Source organism: Cydia amplana, chromosome 13 (genome assembly GCF_948474715.1).
Source record: "Cydia amplana chromosome 13, ilCydAmpl1.1, whole genome shotgun sequence".
NCBI classification, from domain to species: domain Eukaryota; kingdom Metazoa; phylum Arthropoda; class Insecta; order Lepidoptera; family Tortricidae; genus Cydia; species Cydia amplana.
Genome location: NC_086081.1, coordinates 13,615,853 through 13,635,946, shown reverse-complemented (window position 1 = coordinate 13,635,946; position 20,094 = coordinate 13,615,853). Strand labels below are relative to the sequence as shown.

At 48.4% G+C, this 20,094-nt stretch overlaps 2 protein-coding genes across 2 annotated transcripts in view; both read right to left on the bottom strand.

Annotated features, from left to right (window-relative positions):
- Window positions 1-20,094, bottom strand: part of LOC134653549 (poly(A) RNA polymerase, mitochondrial-like) — a 194,438-nt gene that overhangs the window by 107,595 nt on the left and 66,749 nt on the right. The gene's annotated exons all lie outside the window — the stretch shown is intronic.
- LOC134653522 (eukaryotic translation initiation factor 5) lies at window positions 2,626-17,854 on the bottom strand. The gene is made up of 12 exons (XM_063508896.1): window positions 17,711-17,854; window positions 17,062-17,179; window positions 15,091-15,301; window positions 13,728-13,845; window positions 12,144-12,335; window positions 12,013-12,019; window positions 9,729-9,830; window positions 7,691-7,829; window positions 6,465-6,624; window positions 5,089-5,296; window positions 4,169-4,348; window positions 2,626-2,766 (listed from the first exon to the last, which is right to left on the bottom strand). The coding sequence occupies exons 3-12, from the start codon at window positions 15,245-15,247 to the stop codon at window positions 2,626-2,628; spliced, it is 1,404 nt and encodes a 467-aa protein (XP_063364966.1). The 5' UTR covers window positions 15,248-15,301; window positions 17,062-17,179; window positions 17,711-17,854.

Below are 20,094 nucleotides of genomic sequence, written 5' to 3'. Positions count from 1 at the left end.
TAATTATAAATATACTACATGAGATGAAAATCACTTTCATTACAATTCGGGTCTTATTACTTAGAATATAAGGTCGATATTTTAATTGTAAAATAGGCTCATTCCAAATGATCTCAAACATGAATTGGTAAATCCATGTTTTTATAACAACTTAAGAGTAATTTGCGTTTCTCGACAGTTTTCATCGTAACTTTGTGCATGTGATGAAAAATGATATAATTCCAGTAGAATATTTTAAATCACACACATCAAGCATGAATGAAAACAAAAACCTTCCCTTAACCTTTTGTACTTTTGTCAAGTTGTGTGAGTGAAGTTTTTGACGTAAGGTATTATAAAGGTTAATAACTATTTTATTATATTTTCCAGAAGACTGATTAATCGTTGGTTCTATAAAAACATAGATGTACGAGTAGTTACCGAGTAACGCAGTACTCGAGATTTGATAGGAAATAAACTAACCTAAGTTACATGTGCTAAAGCGCGAGCGGTGCCCAGGAAACTATATTGCGATACCAACATACATTAGAGTTTAGAGTTACCTTTACTTGAAATACTTCAACTTCAGATCTTAAACACTTCTGTATAATATCAGCCAGCCTATTATGGATAGCTTTATCCATCTTTATCCACGTGATAAAATAACTGTCACTGTTTAACACCGTGGGAAAGAAAGTGACGGACACCGTTTTATCACGCTGTCACGTAGACAAGAACGACCATCATATCCGTACTGATGAAATTTATGAAATGGACTGGTTTTGATGACATGTCGCAGACGCCGAGATATCATTTCGACGCGTTTTATAGTTACGCTTAGGTGGTAAAATGTACCTACTAAAATTACAGATGTTACGATTAATTCCTTAGCTGCCAGCGACTATATATGGGTATGGGTAGAAACGAATGGGACGACCCAAGACGATACCTATGCATGTTTTTAGGGCAAACAAACTGTAATGCACCTTATTGTAAAGTAAACAAAGTCCATTTTCCAAACAATGACAATTCCGTTAGTTTCCTCGCCGAACCCCGCGCGCCATTCCCTGCATATACAATTAATCCTAAACCAATGTCTATCAATTTTACATACTCCATTAAAATGCTCGATCCCATTTTATTTGCAGTCGTTTTGTGACAATCCGCGTGTATAAATCAGAATAAAATATTAAATATATCAAATAAAATTATCTACATAGATACAGGAACGAGGTTTCGGTAATAGAAAATGGTAGCGATCTAAGCCTAGCTAGGTACACGCCGGGTACTAGGTTCTACCTACAGACTAGCCTAGCGCCGCGCTTGCGCGAGTGCGCACACTCCTCACAATGCTCCACGAGACGCACACGTACATCCATATCGACGGTTTAATAACATAATTCGACTCTCATAAATATATTTTTACAAGAATATCATCAAAAATGAAACGATTCATTGCATAGAAATAAATTGTAGGTAAAAAATATGGATTTGAATACAGTTCGGCAATCCAAGCTAATAAATAATGTCTAAACGATCTTGTTTTAAATGTGACGAGATCAAACAATCAGCCACAGGTGGGGCAAGCTGTAGTCAAACTACTTGGTTCGACTTGGTATTATAGTTACGGGTGTAGTAGATGGTTGTAAAATCTCCCATGGGTAAAAACTTGTATATCGCTTCAATAAAATATGTACATAGTTTTTACGTTTCTTTACCAAATGTGTAATTTGGGTCGAAAACTTTATATCACATGAATGTTTTTGAAATTGTAAATTGGAAAGAGTTCATACAACGGAAATCCCAGATAAATAAATGCACGGGATTAGCGTGACGAACTAGTATTGAAAGTTATTTGATTATTGTGATATTAGGTGTACGTTTTTATAGGAACACTCAGATTAAACGAGAAATTAAGAAATCAGTTAATGACTCGATTAAGGCGGGAGTAAAATGCTGAATATTTTATAAAGGCGATATACTCGTTCATATTTCTATTGCGACGATTCAGAGCGCCCCGCCGGTCAGTAAACCAAATGGAGTCAAATAGGATCCATTCATCCACATCCAAATTACTAGGCGTCGCATAGAATATATTTGAAAATGCTACCGTTATGGATGTCGACTAGGGTTGCCAGATGGTCGGGATTCGGCGGGATTCTCCCGATTTTTAGCATGTGTCCCGATTCCCGACAAAGTGAAAATTGTCCCGAAAAACAGCATCACGTTATAAAACAATAATTTCAAGTTCTGAACTGTCGTCGAGCGAACCAGCGACCCGCGTCGATCCCGTCAGCGCGCACGCGGGCCGCGCGTGGCGAGATTGGGCAGAGCAGCTGACGTAGTGCCAATAATGTATAATATCGTTGTTTTTAATACAATTAATTTAATTTGAATGGTTCATTGGTTGAATGGTTCCCGACTTAAGGCCCAAAATCCCGAAAAATTTGTATTTTTTCCCGATAATAGCGCCTTTCGATCTGGCAACCCTAATGTCGACATAAGGTTTCATGGGATACTCGAGATTGCCTGATCATATTTGTATCTCGCCTTTCGAATGCCTTCCGCCTGGCAACCCTAGAGGCTGCAGTAATATAGTTGTTCACCGACCGACGGCGCGCTCGCGTGCGTGTGTGGGTGTGCATGTTAGATGGCGTCGATGTCGAGGTCGTTGTTGTCGTCGTCGTCGCGCGGCTGCGGCTTGGCGGCGGCGGCGGCGGCGGCGGCGGCGGCGGCGGCGGCCTGCGCCTTCATCGGCGTCGCCGCGGCGCGGTCATTGTACTCGATCTGCAAACGTACACGACGGTATTAACGAGGGTCGCGCATAATAATTGATAAACGGATCGGTATTGATTATAGGATAAATATGTCGGCCGGGGGGCGATCATCCCGTAGAGAAATTTCAGAAGATGTCACATACGAAAGAACACACATACGGGGCCAGGGTCCGGGATCGAACCGGCGTTTTTTGTGTCCGCAACCTACGCAGTAACCGCAGCTCCGTCCGAGACCCGGCGGCGCGGACTACAGCTGCCCTCGGTGTAGTAAAATGACAGGGGACAGAGTGCGAGTGTCCGCCTCGGTCACGTAGTCGCGCGAGCAGCCGGGCTAACCTCGGCGGCAGCACTGCGACTGCGGCGGAGCACGCGAGCGGCAAGCGGGTGTCGACTGTCGTCCTAAACAGAGGCCTTACCGCGAACCACGTTCGACGTGTTGCCTCCCTGTCACACTTACGTACGAATTTACAAGTGCGACAGAGAGGCAACACGTCCAACGTGGTTCGCGGTAGGCCCTCATTCTTTTGATCGTGCCGCTCGACGCCGGACGACGCGACTTAATAAATCTGTTTACGACGACATCTACGCCCCGCGCTGCCGCTTCGTGCGTCCAGTCTGCGGCCTGACTAGGGTTGAAAATTCTCGAAAAAATCAAATCGTTTTTTTCAGGACGTTTTGAAATTTTCGTTTTTTCCGTATTTTTCAGTTTTATTGGGAAGGAAACGAAACTTTTAAACTATAACCACAGCGTTAAAGTCAATAGACATTTTCACAAACGATCGCCAGCCAGCATTTATATAACAAAACACACGACTAAGCAGGTGTAGTTACCTCTATGGATTAAATATAAATCGAAAAATTCACAAGTTCTTTTCCAAGTGCGTTTATTTCCGATTTTTTTTTTCGGAATAATGTATAAACTAAGTGACGTTGTTTTTTTTCGAATAACATAAAAAAACATGACTTAAAAAATAAAAAACCGGCCAAGTGCGAGTCGGACTCGCGCACGGAGGGTTCCGCACCATCAACAAAAAATAGAGCAAAACAAGCAAACAAACGGTCACCCATCCAAGTACTGACCCCGCCCGACGTTGCTTAACTTCGGTCAAAAATCACATTTGTTGTATGGGAGCCCTACTTAAATCTTTATTTTATTCTGTTTTTAGTATTTGTTGTTATAGCGGCAACAGAAATACATCATCTGTGAAAATTTCAACTGTCTAGCTATCACGGTTCGTGAGATACAGCCTGGTGACAGACGGACGGACAGCGGAGTCTTAGTAATAGGGTCCCGTTTTTACCCTTTGGGTACGGAACCCTAAAAAACGGGAATTTTTCCGGGTTTTTTCAACCCTAGGCCTGACTCGCCCCTGTATTCGTCAGGTGTAATCCAACAACTCGAGCCGCCTCACCTCGAGCTCTGCCTCCTCGTCGTCGTCGGAGTCCTCCTCGGCGTGCTGCAGCCAGTCGAGGAAGGGCTGCGCGCGGCGCCGCACCTCGCCCGCCACCTCCTTGCTGAGCGCCTTGCGCGACGGCTTGCTGAACCACTCCACGATCGCCTTCTCCTCCACGATGTCCAGGTCGTACAGCAGCTGTCAACATAAACCAGCGCTCGTAATACGCTTTCAATATATTGTTATGCGCGGAAAATTCCTAAACTATTCGTGAACACTTGAAATGTGGTGAAACTGTGTTTATATACAGGGTCCAAACCTTGACGTCCAAAAATTTTTTTTAGATTCCTCATGTCGTGGGCTATCAGAATATACCCCATGTATGTTAGCCGATTTTTCGTAGTTTTCGAGTTATGATCTTTTAAACTTTTAACTTTTCTTATGAAATTCCGGGGTTCCCATATAGAGTGGCTAAAAATAACTGCATTCCCGTTGCCAGGGAGGTGTTGGGATTATACTGAGCAACTTTTACTATGGGACCAACTCCGAAATCGCGAAAAAAAAATTACCCTTCCATAGAAAATGGACCATCAGTCAAAATGTATGAAATAGCCAAATTTTTTTTTCGCGATTTCGGGGTTGGTCCCATAGTAAAACTTACTCAGTATAATCCCAACACCTCCCTGGCAACGGGAATGCAGTTATTCTTTAGCCACTTTGTATGGGAACCCCGGAATTACATAAGAAAAGTTAAAAGTTTAAAAGATCATAACTCGAAAACTACGAAAAATCGGCTAACATACATGGGGTATATTCTGATAGCACACGACGCGAGGAATCTACAAAAAAATTTTTGGACGTCAAGGTTTGGACCACCCTGTATATTGTGCCCTGGCTGCCGGGACAGAACAACAAGCTGCCGGGGTGTGTGTGTGTACCTTGAGCGCGCCGGCCACCTTGGGCACCAGGGCGGGGTTGAGCGCGCACAGCACGTCGACGGCAGCGAGCGCGGCCCGCTGCGCGCGCGCGTCGCCGCGCGTGAAGCGCAGCAGCAGCGCGCGGTGCCGCCGCACGTCGCCCGCCAGCGCCGCCGGGCGCACCAGCACCTCGAACAGCACCAGCACAGCCTTAGACTTCACCTCCAACCTGCAATGGAAACGAGACAGTTATGGAAGGCATTGTGATGTGGTAAATGTCCACTTTTAGTGTTTAGCAGCAACGCTTTGGTTTACTGCGACATAAACGCATATTGCTTGTGTCAGCGCAACCTAACGTGTATAAAACAATAGGCATTTAGAGAATAAACGTGCAGAATGTTCTTATACTAGCACACATAAGGTGTTTGACTTCTACTCCCATCACCCGCTCGAAACCATATATATAACCAGTACCATCCTGTTATTTGTTAACTAGCAAAACTTTAATTTTATTAATATATTCGTTGAATAATAGCCGCGGCCTTCTGCTTGAGGTACACGTAGAACGGGTCCGTCTGGCTCTCATTCCTGTAGGTGTACCACACACAATACTGACCGTTCGGCCTCGTGCAGCAGGTCGGTGCAGGCCTTGGTGGAGGTCACGTCTCCGGCCGCGGCCTTCTGCTTGAAGTACACGTAGAACGGGTCCGTCTGGCTCTCGTTCCTGTGGGTGTCCCACACGCAATACTGACCGTTCGGCCTCGTGCAGCAGGTCGGTGCAGGCCTTGGTGGAGGTCACGTCTCCGGCCGCGGCCTTCTGCTTGAGGTACGCGTAGAACAGGTCCGTCTGACTCTAGTATCGGAGCACACGCAATACTGACCGTTCGGCCTCGTGCAGCAGGTCGGTGCAGGCCTTGGTGGAGGTCACGTCTCCGGCCGCGGCCTTCTGCTTGAGGTACGCGTAGAACAGGTCCGTCTGACTCTAGTATCGGAGCACACGCAATACTGACCGTTCGGCCTCGTGCAGCAGGTCGGTGCAGGCCTTGGTGGAGGTCACGTCTCCGGCCGCGGCCTTCTGCTTGAGGTACGCGTAGAACAGGTCCGTCTGACTCTAGTATCGGAGCACACGCAATACTGACCGTTCGGCCTCGTGCAGCAGGTCGGTGCAGGCCTTGGTGGAGGTCACGTCTCCGGCCGCGGCCTTCTGCTTGAGGTACGCGTAGAACAGGTCCGTCTGACTCTAGTATCGGAGCACACGCAATACTGACCGTTCGGCCTCGTGCAGCAGGTCGGTGCAGGCCTTGGTGGAGGTCACGTCTCCGGCCGCGGCCTTCTGCTTGAGGTACGCGTAGAACAGGTCCGTCTGACTCTAGTATCGGAGCACACGCAATACTGACCGTTCGGCCTCGTGCAGCAGGTCGGTGCAGGCCTTGGTGGAGGTCACGTCTCCGGCCGCGGCCTTCTGCTTGAGGTACGCGTAGAACAGGTCCATGCGCTGCTTCTCGTTCTTCTCGCTGTCCTCGCTTAGGGTCATCGACTTGGCGCCCTCCGTTAAATCTGAAAACACATTTTAGTATATTAATAAATTGTCATGCATGCGCGCGCGATAGTGAGACGAGTAGTGTGTGAGTGAGACGGATGTACCTTACATGCGAGCTCGTACACCGTTGTTCCATTGCTGCCATCTGTCCTGATCATGCTGGTGGTGTGAGTGAGACGAGTGTAGTGTACCTACTGTACCTTGCATGAGGGCTCATTGTCACCATCTATCCAGCTCATGCTGGCTAGTGACTCATGGAGATGGGCGTAATGTGAGTTATGTGAGTGAGACGGATGTGCCTTGCATGACGTCGCCTTGTCTGTCCTGCTCGTGCTGGTGTAGTGTAAGTGAAACGGCCCTACCTTGCATGCGGGCCCGTACGGCCGCGTCGATGACGTCTGTCCTGCTCGTGCTGATGTAGTGTCAGTGAGACGGGTGTACCTCGCACGCAGGCTCGTACACCCTCATTACTAAAGTCTGTCCTGCTCGTGCTGGTGTGGTGCGAGTGAGACGGGGGTGTACCTTGCATGCGGGCCCGCACGGCCGCGTCGCTCACGTCGACGGTCCAGGTGCCGTCGTCATCATCATCATCGTGCTTGTGCTTGTGCTCCCGCTTGCTCTTGGGCGTCGGCGCCACGGGGGTGGCTGGCGTCTCGCTTTCCTTCTGTCCTGCTCGTGCTGGTGTGGTGCGAGTGAGACGGGGGTGTACCTTGCATGCGGGCCCGCACGGCCGCGTCGCTCACGTCGACGGTCCAGGTGCCGTCGTCATCATCATCATCGTGCTTGTGCTTGTGCTCCCGCTTGCTCTTGGGCGTCGGCGCCACGGGGGTGGCTGGCGTCTCGCTTTCCTTCTGTCCTGCTCGTGCTGGTGTGGTGCGAGTGAGACGGGGGTGTACCTTGCATGCGGGCCCGCACGGCCGCGTCGCTCACGTCGACGGTCCAGGTGCCGTCGTCATCATCATCATCGTGCTTGTGCTTGTGCTCCCGCTTGCTCTTGGGCGTCGGCGCCACGGGGGTGGCTGGCGTCTCGCTTTCCTTCTGTCCTGCTCGTGCTGGTGTGGTGCGAGTGAGACGGGGGTGTACCTTGCATGCGGGCCCGCACGGCCGCGTCGCTCACGTCGACGGTCCAGGTGCCGTCGTCATCATCATCATCGTGCTTGTGCTTGTGCTCCCGCTTGCTCTTGGGCGTCGGCGCCACGGGGGTGGCTGGCGTCTCGCTTTCCTGTAATGTTATAATGAGTTGTCTAAGTTATGGCCTTGTTAAGTTTAGTTTTAATTTAGTTCATTTTAATGTACCTAATGTTTGTATGATTGTTAGAAAATAAATTATTTACTATTGAAATGAGACTCCTTTATTGTTCCATGGTAGATCCTCACATGGCAACCTTTATAATCCTGCTGTTAAACCAAAAAATATATAGACAAAGAAAATAGAGCAAAAACTTTTATATGTAAAACTTCTACTTGCGATTTCTTTGTATTAGAATTCCTAGCAACGAAAACTAGTACCAGACAAAGATATAGGTATGTTACTAGAATGTTCATGTCAAAAATCATGACTATCGTTTTAAAATGAGAGCTTGAGTTTGTGCGACTCTTAACCTTTACACCGCCAGCAATTTTTGATCGAGCGTGCTCGTGTCGCCACCGACAGTAATTGTACCACGCAGAGTAAGGTTGGCATAGTTACGGGAGTTATAAATGTTCTGTAAAAACCAAATCAGATCTTTGTCTTATTTATCAGACTGTGGCGAAATGAGCTGGATATGTAATGTCTTATATATCAGACTCTGGCGGGTAAAGGGTTAAGCATAGCCAATAAGCTTTCTTTATACTTGTCGTTGTTCGAGAAGTGGAAATTTCCCTGGTACAGTCAGCAGCAGAAGTAGCTAAGCGGGCGAGGTGTCATATTTTGACGCGACTTTATTGTTAAGAGAATACGAGCGTGTCAAGGTAATGTTGAACACCTCGCCCGCTTGGCAACTTGTGCTGCTGACTGTACTCGGTGCACTCACCGGCTTAGCGTCGTTGTTGTCGGCGTCGTGGTTCCCGTTGGCGGCGCCGGGCCCGGAGCGCTTGGACCGCTTGCCACGGTTGCCCTCCGTCAGCGACGAGCCCTGCCCCAACACAGACACACACAACTTGTGCTGCTGACTGTACTCGGTGCACTCACCGGCTTAGCGTCGTTGTTGTCGGCGTCGTGGTTCCCGTTGGCGGCGCCGGGCCCGGAGCGCTTGGACCGCTTGCCACGGTTGCCCTCCGTCAGCGACGAGCCCTGCCCCAACACAGACACACACAACTTGTGCTGCTGACTGTACTCGGTGCACTCACCGGCTTGGCGTCGTTGTTGTCGGCGTCGTGGTTGCCGTTGGCGGCGCCGGGCCCGGAGCGCTTGGACCGCTTGCCACGGTTGCCCTCCGTCAGCGACGAGCCCTGCCCCAACACAGACACACACAACTTGTGCTGCTGACTGTACTCGGTGCACTCACCGGCTTGGCGTCGTTGTTGTCGGCGTCGTGGTTGCCGTTGGCGGCGCCGGGCCCGGAGCGCTTGGACCGCTTGCCACGGTTGCCCTCCGTCAGCGACGAGCCCTGCCCCAACACAGACACACACAACTTGTGCTGCTGACTGTACTCGGTGCACTCACCGGCTTGGCGTCGTTGTTGTCGGCGTCGTGGTTCCCGTTGGCGGCGCCGGGCCCGGAGCGCTTGGACCGCTTGCCACGGTTGCCCTCCGTCAGCGACGAGCCCTGCCCCAACACAGACACACACAACTTGTGCAGCTGACTGTACTCGGTGCACTCACCGGCTTGGCGTCGTTGTTGTCGGCGTCGTGGTTGCCGTTGGCGGCGCCGGGCCCGGAGCGCTTGGACCGCTTGCCACGGTTGCCCTCCGTCAGCGACGAGCCCTGCCCCAACACAGACACACACAACTTGTGCTGCTGACTGTACTCGGTGCACTCACCGGCTTGGCGTCGTTGTTGTCGGCGTCGTGGTTGCCGTTGGCGGCGCCGGGCCCGGAGCGCTTGGACCGCTTGCCGCGGTTGCCCTCCGTCAGCGACGAGCCCTGCCCCAACACAGACACACACAACTTGTGCTGCTGACTGTACTCGGTGCACTCACCGGCTTGGCGTCGTTGTTGTCGGCGTCGTGGTTGCCGTTGGCGGCGCCGGGCCCGGAGCGCTTGGACCGCTTGCCGCGGTTGCCCTCCGTCAGCGACGAGCCCTGCCCCAACACAGACACACACACATTATTACAAGTCACACGGAGTGTCTAATGGCGCTATTCATAAACGCGCTACAAGCCTCAATCAGCTATTAATGTAAGAAAGGAATATAACAACTAAGAGACTCGTATAGTTATATGAATAAGAGGGTAAGATTCGTGCTGTTACGACAACGCACTGACGAGCTAGAGATCATAGCCTCCTAGCCCAATGTCCTACCTATAGTACCTATTGATATGTATGATTAATACCAATAAAAATCTATCTATCTATTCAGTTAGATGTAATTTAAACCATGTTCAATTGGAACAGTCGCTTTTGCTTTGTTTCGTTCAATTTTCAATCGACACAAAATCAACTCTATTTCCTAGAATAAGTGATAATTCAAATTTAAGTGGCATGGAGGATTCGTTTGTATGGCCTGGCCTTAGGAGGATGCCCTGCCCTAACACATCGACGAACACCAAACGAAAAGAAAAAATGTATCGGGTAATGTATCTTGGTAAAGATACTAATTATTATGTATATGTACTAAGTGAGTTACAATACCTCAGTGCTGGGGTCCTTGGTGGGCGGGTTTTTGAGTATGAAGGTGTTGAGCTTGTGTGAGAAGTCCAGGGTGCCGTGGTAGCCGCACGCCTTGCAGCCCTGCGAGATGGTGTTCCTCAACTCCAAGTTACAATACCTCAGTGCTGGGGTCCTTGGTGGGCGGGTTCTTGAGTATGAAGGTGTTGAGCTTGTGTGAGAAGTCCAGGGTGCCGTGGTAGCCGCACGCCTTGCAGCCCTGCGAGATGGTGTTCCTCAACTCCAAGTTACAATACCTCAGTGCTGGGGTCCTTGGTGGGCGGGTTCTTGAGTATGAAGGTGTTGAGCTTGTGTGAGAAGTCCAGGGTGCCGTGGTAGCCGCACGCCTTGCAGCCCTGCGAGATGGTGTTCCTCAACTCCAAGTTACAATACCTCAGTGCTGGGGTCCTTGGTGGGCGGGTTCTTGAGTATGAAGGTGTTGAGCTTGTGGGAGAAGTCCAGGGTGCCGTGGTAGCCGCACGCCTTGCAGCCCTGCGAGATGGTGTTCCTCAACTCCAAGTTACAATACCTCAGTGCTGGGGTCCTTGGTGGGCGGGTTCTTGAGTATGAAGGTGTTGAGCTTGTGGGAGAAGTCCAGGGTGCCGTGGTAGCCGCACGCCTTGCAGCCCTGCGAGATGGTGTTCCTCAACTCCAAGTTACAATACCTCAGTGCTGGGGTCCTTGGTGGGCGGGTTCTTGAGTATGAAGGTGTTGAGCTTGTGTGAGAAGTCCAGGGTGCCGTGGTAGCCGCACGCCTTGCAGCCCTGCGAGATGGTGTTCCTCAACTCCAAGTTACAATACCTCAGTGCTGGGGTCCTTGGTGGGCGGGTTCTTGAGTATGAAGGTGTTGAGCTTGTGGGAGAAGTCCAGGGTGCCGTGGTAGCCGCACGCCTTGCAGCCCTGCGAGATGGTGTTCCTCAACTCCAAGTTACAATACCTCAGTGCTGGGGTCCTTGGTGGGCGGGTTCTTGAGTATGAAGGTGTTGAGCTTGTGGGAGAAGTCCAGGGTGCCGTGGTAGCCGCACGCCTTGCAGCCCTGCGAGATGGTGTTCCTCAACTCCAAGTTACAATACCTCAGTGCTGGGGTCCTTGGTGGGCGGGTTCTTGAGTATGAAGGTGTTGAGCTTGTGGGAGAAGTCCAGGGTGCCGTGGTAGCCGCACGCCTTGCAGCCCTGCGAGATGGTGTTCCTCAACTCCAAGTTACAATACCTCAGTGCTGGGGTCCTTGGTGGGCGGGTTCTTGAGTATGAAGGTGTTGAGCTTGTGGGAGAAGTCCAGGGTGCCGTGGTAGCCGCACGCCTTGCAGCCCTGCGAGATGGTGTTCCTCAACTCCAAGTTACAATACCTCAGTGCTGGGGTCCTTGGTGGGCGGGTTCTTGAGTATGAAGGTGTTGAGCTTGTGTGAGAAGTCCAGGGTGCCGTGGTAGCCGCACGCCTTGCAGCCCTGCGAGATGGTGTTCCTCAACTCCAAGTTACAATACCTCAGTGCTGGGGTCCTTGGTGGGCGGGTTCTTGAGTATGAAGGTGTTGAGCTTGTGTGAGAAGTCCAGGGTGCCGTGGTAGCCGCACGCCTTGCAGCCCTGCGAGATGGTGTTCCTCAACTCCAAGTTACAATACCTCAGTGCTGGGGTCCTTGGTGGGCGGGTTCTTGAGTATGAAGGTGTTGAGCTTGTGGGAGAAGTCCAGGGTGCCGTGGTAGCCGCACGCCTTGCAGCCCTGCGAGATGGTGTTCCTCAACTCCAAGTTACAATACCTCAGTGCTGGGGTCCTTGGTGGGCGGGTTCTTGAGTATGAAGGTGTTGAGCTTGTGGGAGAAGTCCAGGGTGCCGTGGTAGCCGCACGCCTTGCAGCCCTGCGAGATGGTGTTCCGCTTGGTGGACACGATCAGCTCCGTCTCCGGGTTGTCGCACTCGGGGCACAGGACGAACTTGCGGATGAACCTGATACGAACACATGCTTCACTTCTGATACGAATTTCTACCAATTAATGTCGAAATTTCGTCATGCATCCTTACTTTAGACCAGCGGTCGGCAACCTGTGAACATGTCACTCGCGACCCGCGAGCCTCCCTGGCTATTTTGTATGTAATATTGACAAACGACAATGTTTGATAAAGTCATAAATATTAACAAAGTGCGGCCCGCGTCAACTTCGTTAACTCCTATGTGGCCCTTGGCTGCTAAAAGGTTGCCGACCGCTACTTTAGACCATTATTTCGAATCAAAAACAGAAATATTTATTGTAGGTAAATTTAATAGTACATTACTGCAGACGCCGGAAAAGAAGGGCTTGCCGGGTGAGTAGGTATAGACGGCCGACCGTAGGGAGGCCGGATAGTGATACGAAGTCGGCAAGACCTTTTCACGGCTAGGCATGTATAGTGCTTTTCTCAAACATATGCAATGAAATAAAAAAAATCACCACTCAAAAAAACAAATTATAAATATCAACCACAAATAGCTACACGACAAAAGTTTTTAATTTTCCTTCCAATCCTGCCATAATGACTTTTTTTTTACGGAAGTCGTCCGTATTTCGCGTGTGTAGTGTTCGAATAGACCCTATTAGGGCCATTATACACAACCTGATAATAAGAATCTCAATTTCAATAAATAAAATAAATGCAGAGGATTTTAAATATTGTCTATGGTCTCTGGTAACTTACGTATAGACAAGATTTTAAATGTATTCATCAACACATTGAATCATACAGATTCGTATTCTTAATATCAGTACATTCGTGTATAACAGGCGTTAACACGGATATTTTGGTCCGATAACCATTTATTCACTAAAATATTAAAAAAAATATAATTCGGCTGTTTAGCCTGTTCATGGACACAGACCCCATGTTTACATTAGAATTTAAAAAAAAAATTACTTCCCGGCCTAGGCCTTCAATTTCGTATGAAATTCCTTTACAGTTCTCTGGAGTTGCTCCGCCCTAAACGTGATACTTCGAAGCCTGATATAACGCCCGGAGCGACGACATTTCAGTGCATGTTTGAGAAAATTTACTTAATTTTTTACTTATTGTCCCAAATGTTCTGTATTTGTTACAGCTGGCGCTCAAAAAGGGACGTCCGAATCCCAAACGTCACCAACGCCAGGGTGTGTCGGATTGAAGTTTTCATTTTTCGGTTCCAGTAGTCAAAATGGCAAAAACGGAACCCTTATAGATTCATCATGTCCGCCTGTCTGTCCGTTTGTCACAGACATATTACTCGAAAACTATAAGCTATATTCTAATAAAATTTGGTACATAGATTTGGTTCATATCTAACATGTTATTATTAAAATACCGTTTGTTAGTAATATTTGAGTGACGTACCCGTCCAGCAGGTCCTGCAGCTTGGCCGAGTCGTGGGACCCGTTGACGATGAAGCGCTCGTTCTTGTAGTCGAACTGCGTCTGCGCGCCCAGCTCGCACCCGAAGTATTTCGTCGGGTCTATAATAGAAAAAAACTTATTTCCTACGAAAATGTAAATCTACAATGCAACCTAAATGATGTAGTGATGGGTAGGACATCAATTTAAAATGAGTTTGTAAGAGTACCTCATTTTCTAAAATGAGGTGTTACAATGTCTTACTTCAAATGAAGTGAGGTACTAGCATATTTTCAGCGTCGACTATTCCATTAATTCCAACAGCGACATTTTTTTTATGTATATACATATTTATGTATTCATCACTTCCTTTACGCACGCGAGCACCTAGCGCCTCGCGCGATCCAGTGATTCTCTTGCGAGTTGTGAGGAGTGTATGAGTTTTGAGGGTCGCGAGGCTCGCGAGTGAATTTGAACGGATAAGAGTTTTTTGAAATTTGACGTGTGTGAATGAATAGAGGAGTGAAGTAAGACATTTTTGCGGTACGAAGTACTGCGACAAATTAACAAAATGAGTGGTACAAATGAGGTGCCTCACGAGTGAGCGACTCAACACTAAAATGATGGGTCTTTGGCTCCGTCAACTGACGAGAGTTTTCTTAACCCGTATCAAGGCAGAGGCGATTTAGGAACCACATGCGGCGCTTAGTTGTATTTCTATATTCAATGAGTAATCGATTATCATTTTCGAACCGTCAGCTCGAGAGGCTGAACTTCTTCCTCACAAGAACGGTTCGCTGAAATTTGACTACTCTCGTTATAATTCCCGTCGAACCTACAACCCTCATGACGATTACCCCGTGGGCCAACATACATATTGTTATTTGTAAGCTTTATATTTTTTTACGTTTCTCTTCCCTTATCCTTTTTTCTTTCTTCTCTTGAACAATTTTAAGACGTCTTCTTTGGGATATGGTTATGATGACCTTGACGCCGTCGCCCTCGACCTTGGCATCTTGTAGTGACAATGAGGGTAGTCTCATAGCGGGGCGACAGAGTGCTATGGCGACCTTGGGCATGTTGACCATGAGTTTGATGTCGTGCCCTTGACTTTGGCATATATATTATAGTACAACGAGGGCAAAGAAACACACATGTAGCTGGCCGACCACGAGCCTTGGCGACCTCGGGCATGTTGACCATGACCTTGATGTTAGCATATTATAGTAAAACGGCGGCAAAGAAACTCACATGTAGCTGGCATCAAGGAGCCTTGGCGATCAAGGGCATGTTGACCATGACCTTGATTTTGTGCCCTTGACCTTGGCATATATATATTATAGGACAACGAGGGTAGTGAAACTCACATGTAGCTGGCCGGCCAAGAGCCTTGGCTACCTCGGGCATGTTGACGATGACGGTCTTGATGCCGTTGCCCTTGCCCTCGACCTTGGCGCAGATCCGCGGCATCTTGTAGCGGTAGAAGGCGTCGGCGACATTGCGGTTCACGTTGAGGGAACCCATGGTTGATGCTTATCAATACAACTAACTAACTAAACCGGGCTGTACCCACTGCTTCTGAAACGGACAAAAGTGTAAGTCAGCGTCAATTCATATCTTTAATTTTCTTCAGTATCCTAATCAAAGTTTGGAATCCAACAAAGAATGTAATTTCTATGCTGGTGTCATTTTTAACGCTGCATTTTTAATGTAAGTCGTGAAAGCATGTCTCACATAAATTTTCAATAGAATGCCTTTTTCTATTAACAAATTGATTTGTCACACTATAAATAATGCACATTTGCCAATTTTTGTCGTCGTTGTACGCTCTCCCTGATTGGGCCATCAGTGTTTCCCCATGTATCTAGGCTTACTGCTTTGACATCGTAGTAGTCAGCAAAAAGCGGCCAAGTGCGAGTCGGACTCGCCCATGAAGGGTTCCGTATTTAGGCGATTTATGACGTATTAAAAAAAAACTACATGCTAGATCTCGTTCAAACCAATTTTCGGTTGAAGTTTACATGGTAATGTACATCATATATTTTTTTTAGTTTTATCATTCTCTTATTTTAGAAGTTACAGGGGGGGGGGGACACACATTTTACCACTTTGGAAGTGTCTCTCGCGCAAACTATTCAGTTTAGAAAAAAATGATATTAGAAACCTCAATATCATTTTTGAAGACCTATCCATAGATACCCCACACGTATGGGTTTGATGAAAAAAAAAATTTTGAGTATCAGTTCGAAGTATGGGGAACCCCAAAAATTTATTGTTTTTTTTCTATTTTTGTGTGAAAATCTTAATGCGGTTCACAGAATACATCTACTTACCAAGTTTCAACAGTATAGTTCTTATAGTTTCGGAGAAAAGTGGCTGTGACATACGGACGGACAGACAGACGGACAGACAGACAGACATGACGAATCTATAAGGGTTCCGTTTTTTGCCATTTGGCTACGGAACCCTAAAAACGGGCCCATTTGCTAGAGATATCACCAGTTTATCTCAAAGAGCCGTAATTGTTCGTACAAAGAGCAGCATATGCGAGTGGCAAACTGCGATTTGCCGACTGTTGGCCTAAAAGTAAGTTTAATAAAAGCGGCCAAGTGCGAGTCGGACTCGCCCATGAAGGGTTCCGTATTTAGGCGATTTATGACGTATAAAAAAAAAACTACTTACTAGATCTCGTTCAAACCAATTTTCGGTGGAAGTTTGCATGGTAATGTACATCATATATTTTTTTTAGTTTTATCATTCTCTTATTTTAGAAGTTACAGGGGGGGGGGACACACATTTTACCACTTTGGAAGTGTCTCTCGCGCAAACTATTCAGTTTAGAAAAAAATGATATTAGAAACCTCAATATCATTTTTGAAGACCTGTCCATATGATACCCCACACGTATGGGTTTGATGAAAAAAAAAATTTGAGTTTCAGTTCGAAGTATGGGGAACCCCAAAAATTTATTGTTTTTTTTCTATTTTTGTGTGAAAATCTTAATGCGGTTCACAGAATACATCTACTTACCAAGTTTCAACAATATAGTTCTTATAGTTTCGGAGAAAAGTGGCTGTGACATACGGACGGACAGACAGACGGACAGACAGACAGACAGACAGTCAGACATGACGAATCTATAAGGGTTCCGTTTTTTGGCCATTTGGCTGCGGAACCCTAAAAACGGGCCCATTGCTAGAGATATCACCAGTTTATCTCAAAGAGCCGTAATTGTTCGTACAAAGAGCAGCATATGCGAGTGGCAAACTGCGATTTGCCGACCGTTGGCCTAAAAGTAAGTTTAAAAATGGATTGTGTACATTAAGTATGTGACATACCTTGTTCCGGGCCGGGAGTGCTAGCGGGGCATGTGGCGCGCGCGCGACAGCGGGCTGCAGTCACGTCTGCCGCAGCGGCAGCAGTTTCCGATGGCGGTTACTGCAAAATTTTGATCTTCTGAAACAGAACACGCACCAACGGTGCTTCCAACGGCTACTGGACGCCCGGCGACCGGGCGAAGGTCGGGGGGTGGCGTCTGATATGATGTGACAATGGATCAACAAGCGAGTTTTTGACGAGCTTTTGTCTGGACATTTAATTTATCCTTTTAGTTATTGGGGTAATGGGGGTCCATATACCTACTTGGATAAGCACCAGATAAATTAAAAACATACTTTGGCAGTTTTAACATGCTAAAATGATATAACCTTAAATGCCTATTAATAAGGTGTCATTCTTATCTGGTAACACTGAGTTAGTTGGATGGATGCGAGCTAGCCAACACCCATGGCTCTACCAACCTCTTCGACGGTTATGCAACCCGAGACTGGGAGCTACGCATAGACTGTTTTGCGTTTTATCGCAACCAATTTCTGTCAGTTTTTTAGTTCGATGGATAGTGGAGGATAGCACCGACCACTCTCCTCGCACTGTACTGCTGTCTCTGTCGCGCGACAGTCACAGTTGCGGGTCGGACAGTAATTGTACCTGCGAGCAGTAGTGCTAAGTGTTGTGTGAGTCATGCACGCTCGACGGCAGCCGGCCGCTCTCCTCGTCGCGCCGCACCGACCGCTCTCCTCGCACTGTACTGCTGTCGCTGTCGCGCGACAGTCACAGGTGCGGGTCGGACAGTAACTGTACCTGCGAGCAGTAGTGCTAAGTGTTGTGTGAGTCATGCACGCTCGACGGCAGCCGGCCGCTCTCCTCGTCGCGCCGCACCGACCGCTCTCCTCGCACTGTACTGCTGTCTCTGTCGCGCAACAGTCACAGGTGCGGGTCGGACAGTAACTGTACCTGCGAGCAGTAGTGCTAAGTGTTGTGTGAGTCATGCACGCTCGACGGCAGCCGGCCGCTCTCCTCGACGCGCCGCACCGACCGCTCTCCTCGCACTGTACTGCTGTCTCTGTCGCGCGACAGTAACAGGTGCGGGTCGGACAGTAACTGTACCTGCGAGCAGTAGTGCTAAGTGTTGTGTGAGTCATGCACGCTCGACGGCAGCCGGCCGCTCTCCTCGTCGCGCCGCACCGACCGCTCTCCTCGCACTGTACTGCTGTCTCTGTCGCGCGACAGTCACAGGTGCGGGTCGGACAGTAACTGTACCTGCGAGCAGTAGTGCTAAGTGTTGTGTGAGTCATGCACGCTCGACGGCAGCCGGCCGCTCTTCTCGTCGCGCCGCACCGACCGCTCTCCTCGCACTGTACTGCTGTCTCTGTCGCGCGACAGTCACAGGTGCGGGTCGGACAGTAACTGTACCTGCGAGCAGTAGTGCTAATTGTTGTGTGAGTCATGCACGCTCGACGGCAGCCGGCCGCTCTCCTCGTCGCGCCGCACCGACCGCTCTCCTCGCACTGTACTGCTGTCTCTGTCGCGCGACAGTCACAGGTGCGGGTCGGACAGTAACTGTACCTGCGAGCAGTAGTGCTAAGTGTTGTGTGAGTCATGCACGCTCGACGGCAGCCGGCCGCTCTCCTCGTCGCGCCGCACCGACCGGTCTCCTCGCACTGTACTGCTGTCTCTGTCGCGCGACAGTCACAGGTGCGGGTCGGACACTAACTGTACCTGCGAGCAGTAGTGCTAAGTGTTGTGTGAGTCATGCACGCTCGACGGCAGCCGGCCGCTCTCCTCGTCGCGCCGCACCGACCGGTCTCCTCGCACTGTACTGCTGTCTCTGTCGCGCGACAGTCACAGGTGCGGGTCGGACACTAACTGTACCTGCGAGCAGTAGTGCTAAGTGTTGTGTGAGTCATGCACGCTCGACGGCAGCCGGCCGCTCTCCTCGTCGCGCCGCACCGACCGCTCTCCTCGCACTGTACTGATGTCTCTGTAACAAATGAAAAACGAACATTATACAAAACTCTCAAATAATGAACTGGAACTAGAACATTTCTGTTTCATATCATAATAACTTAAAAAATAGTGGTGGTGACCTACGGACAAACATACTTAATAAGAGTCTACTTATGATAGAGCCAAATGTAAATCCCTGCTGATAGTCCTATATTTCTGATAAGAGATAGCGAGAAATCATTACTGAGCTCTCCGCAGAGCATTCGTATGTGTCATTTACTGTCCGAAATGTTGCCGCAAAGTGTAAACGAAACATTTTGCTAAGATCAATTCACATAGTCGAGAGTAAGTAATGAAATTAAAAGACATCTCATTTTGTTAATTTATTAGTGACTACTAGATTTATTCGTAGATATTATACTTTTGACATGTCTGATCCGTTATTTTTGATGCCGACTATACCTAGTGTACCTACTACCTACTACCCAGGTGAAAACAGTTGACATTTTGGGCTCATTTAGACGGCGCACAAACTCGCATGCGATTTAGGTACATTGCGGACCATTGAGGTTACAACAATTCAGCCGACCGATCAAATAGGAAACGCAATGTAATGAAACTCGCATGCGAGTTCTCGCACCGTCTAAATGAGCCCTTAATGCTTCGTCACGTCACACAGGCGTGTAGGGCGGGGCGCGCCGCTTATACATATAAAACGCTCACGTCCCGCCCGGAAAACGCGCCTGTATGACGAAGCCTTTACGCTTGCAGAAATAGATAATTTCAGCAGAATAGTTGTGAGCAGAATAAGCCCTACAAAATAGTGTAGAATGTTTATACTCTCCTTACAGGGTACAAAGACACAAACGATACATATACCTAATCTATAAACAATCACTTTAATATCATTCGGTGAGCTTGTTTGTGACATGACACTTGACAGTCATTGGGTCACTGCCTGCATCCATCCTTTGTACTTACTATTAGATTACGTTATCTACGTTCTAGTTTAATTTCATCGTGCGAGTTATAAATATAACATATATCGTGACTATTTATTGTAAACCGCTGATAAACCACAAATA

Excerpts from the sequence above, each read along its gene's own strand:
- LOC134653522 (XM_063508896.1), bottom strand. The coding sequence starts at position 15,247 with ATGGGTTCCCTCAACGTGAACCGCAATGTCGCCGACGCCTTCTACCGC. Across the intron at positions 6,625-7,690 it reads CGTGCGGGCCCGCATGCAAG|ATTTAACGGAGGGCGCCAAG; the intron begins GTACACCCCCGT and ends ATGTGTTTTCAG. Across the intron at positions 4,349-5,088 it reads AGGTGGCCGGCGCGCTCAAG|CTGCTGTACGACCTGGACAT; the intron begins GTACACACACAC and ends TTATGTTGACAG.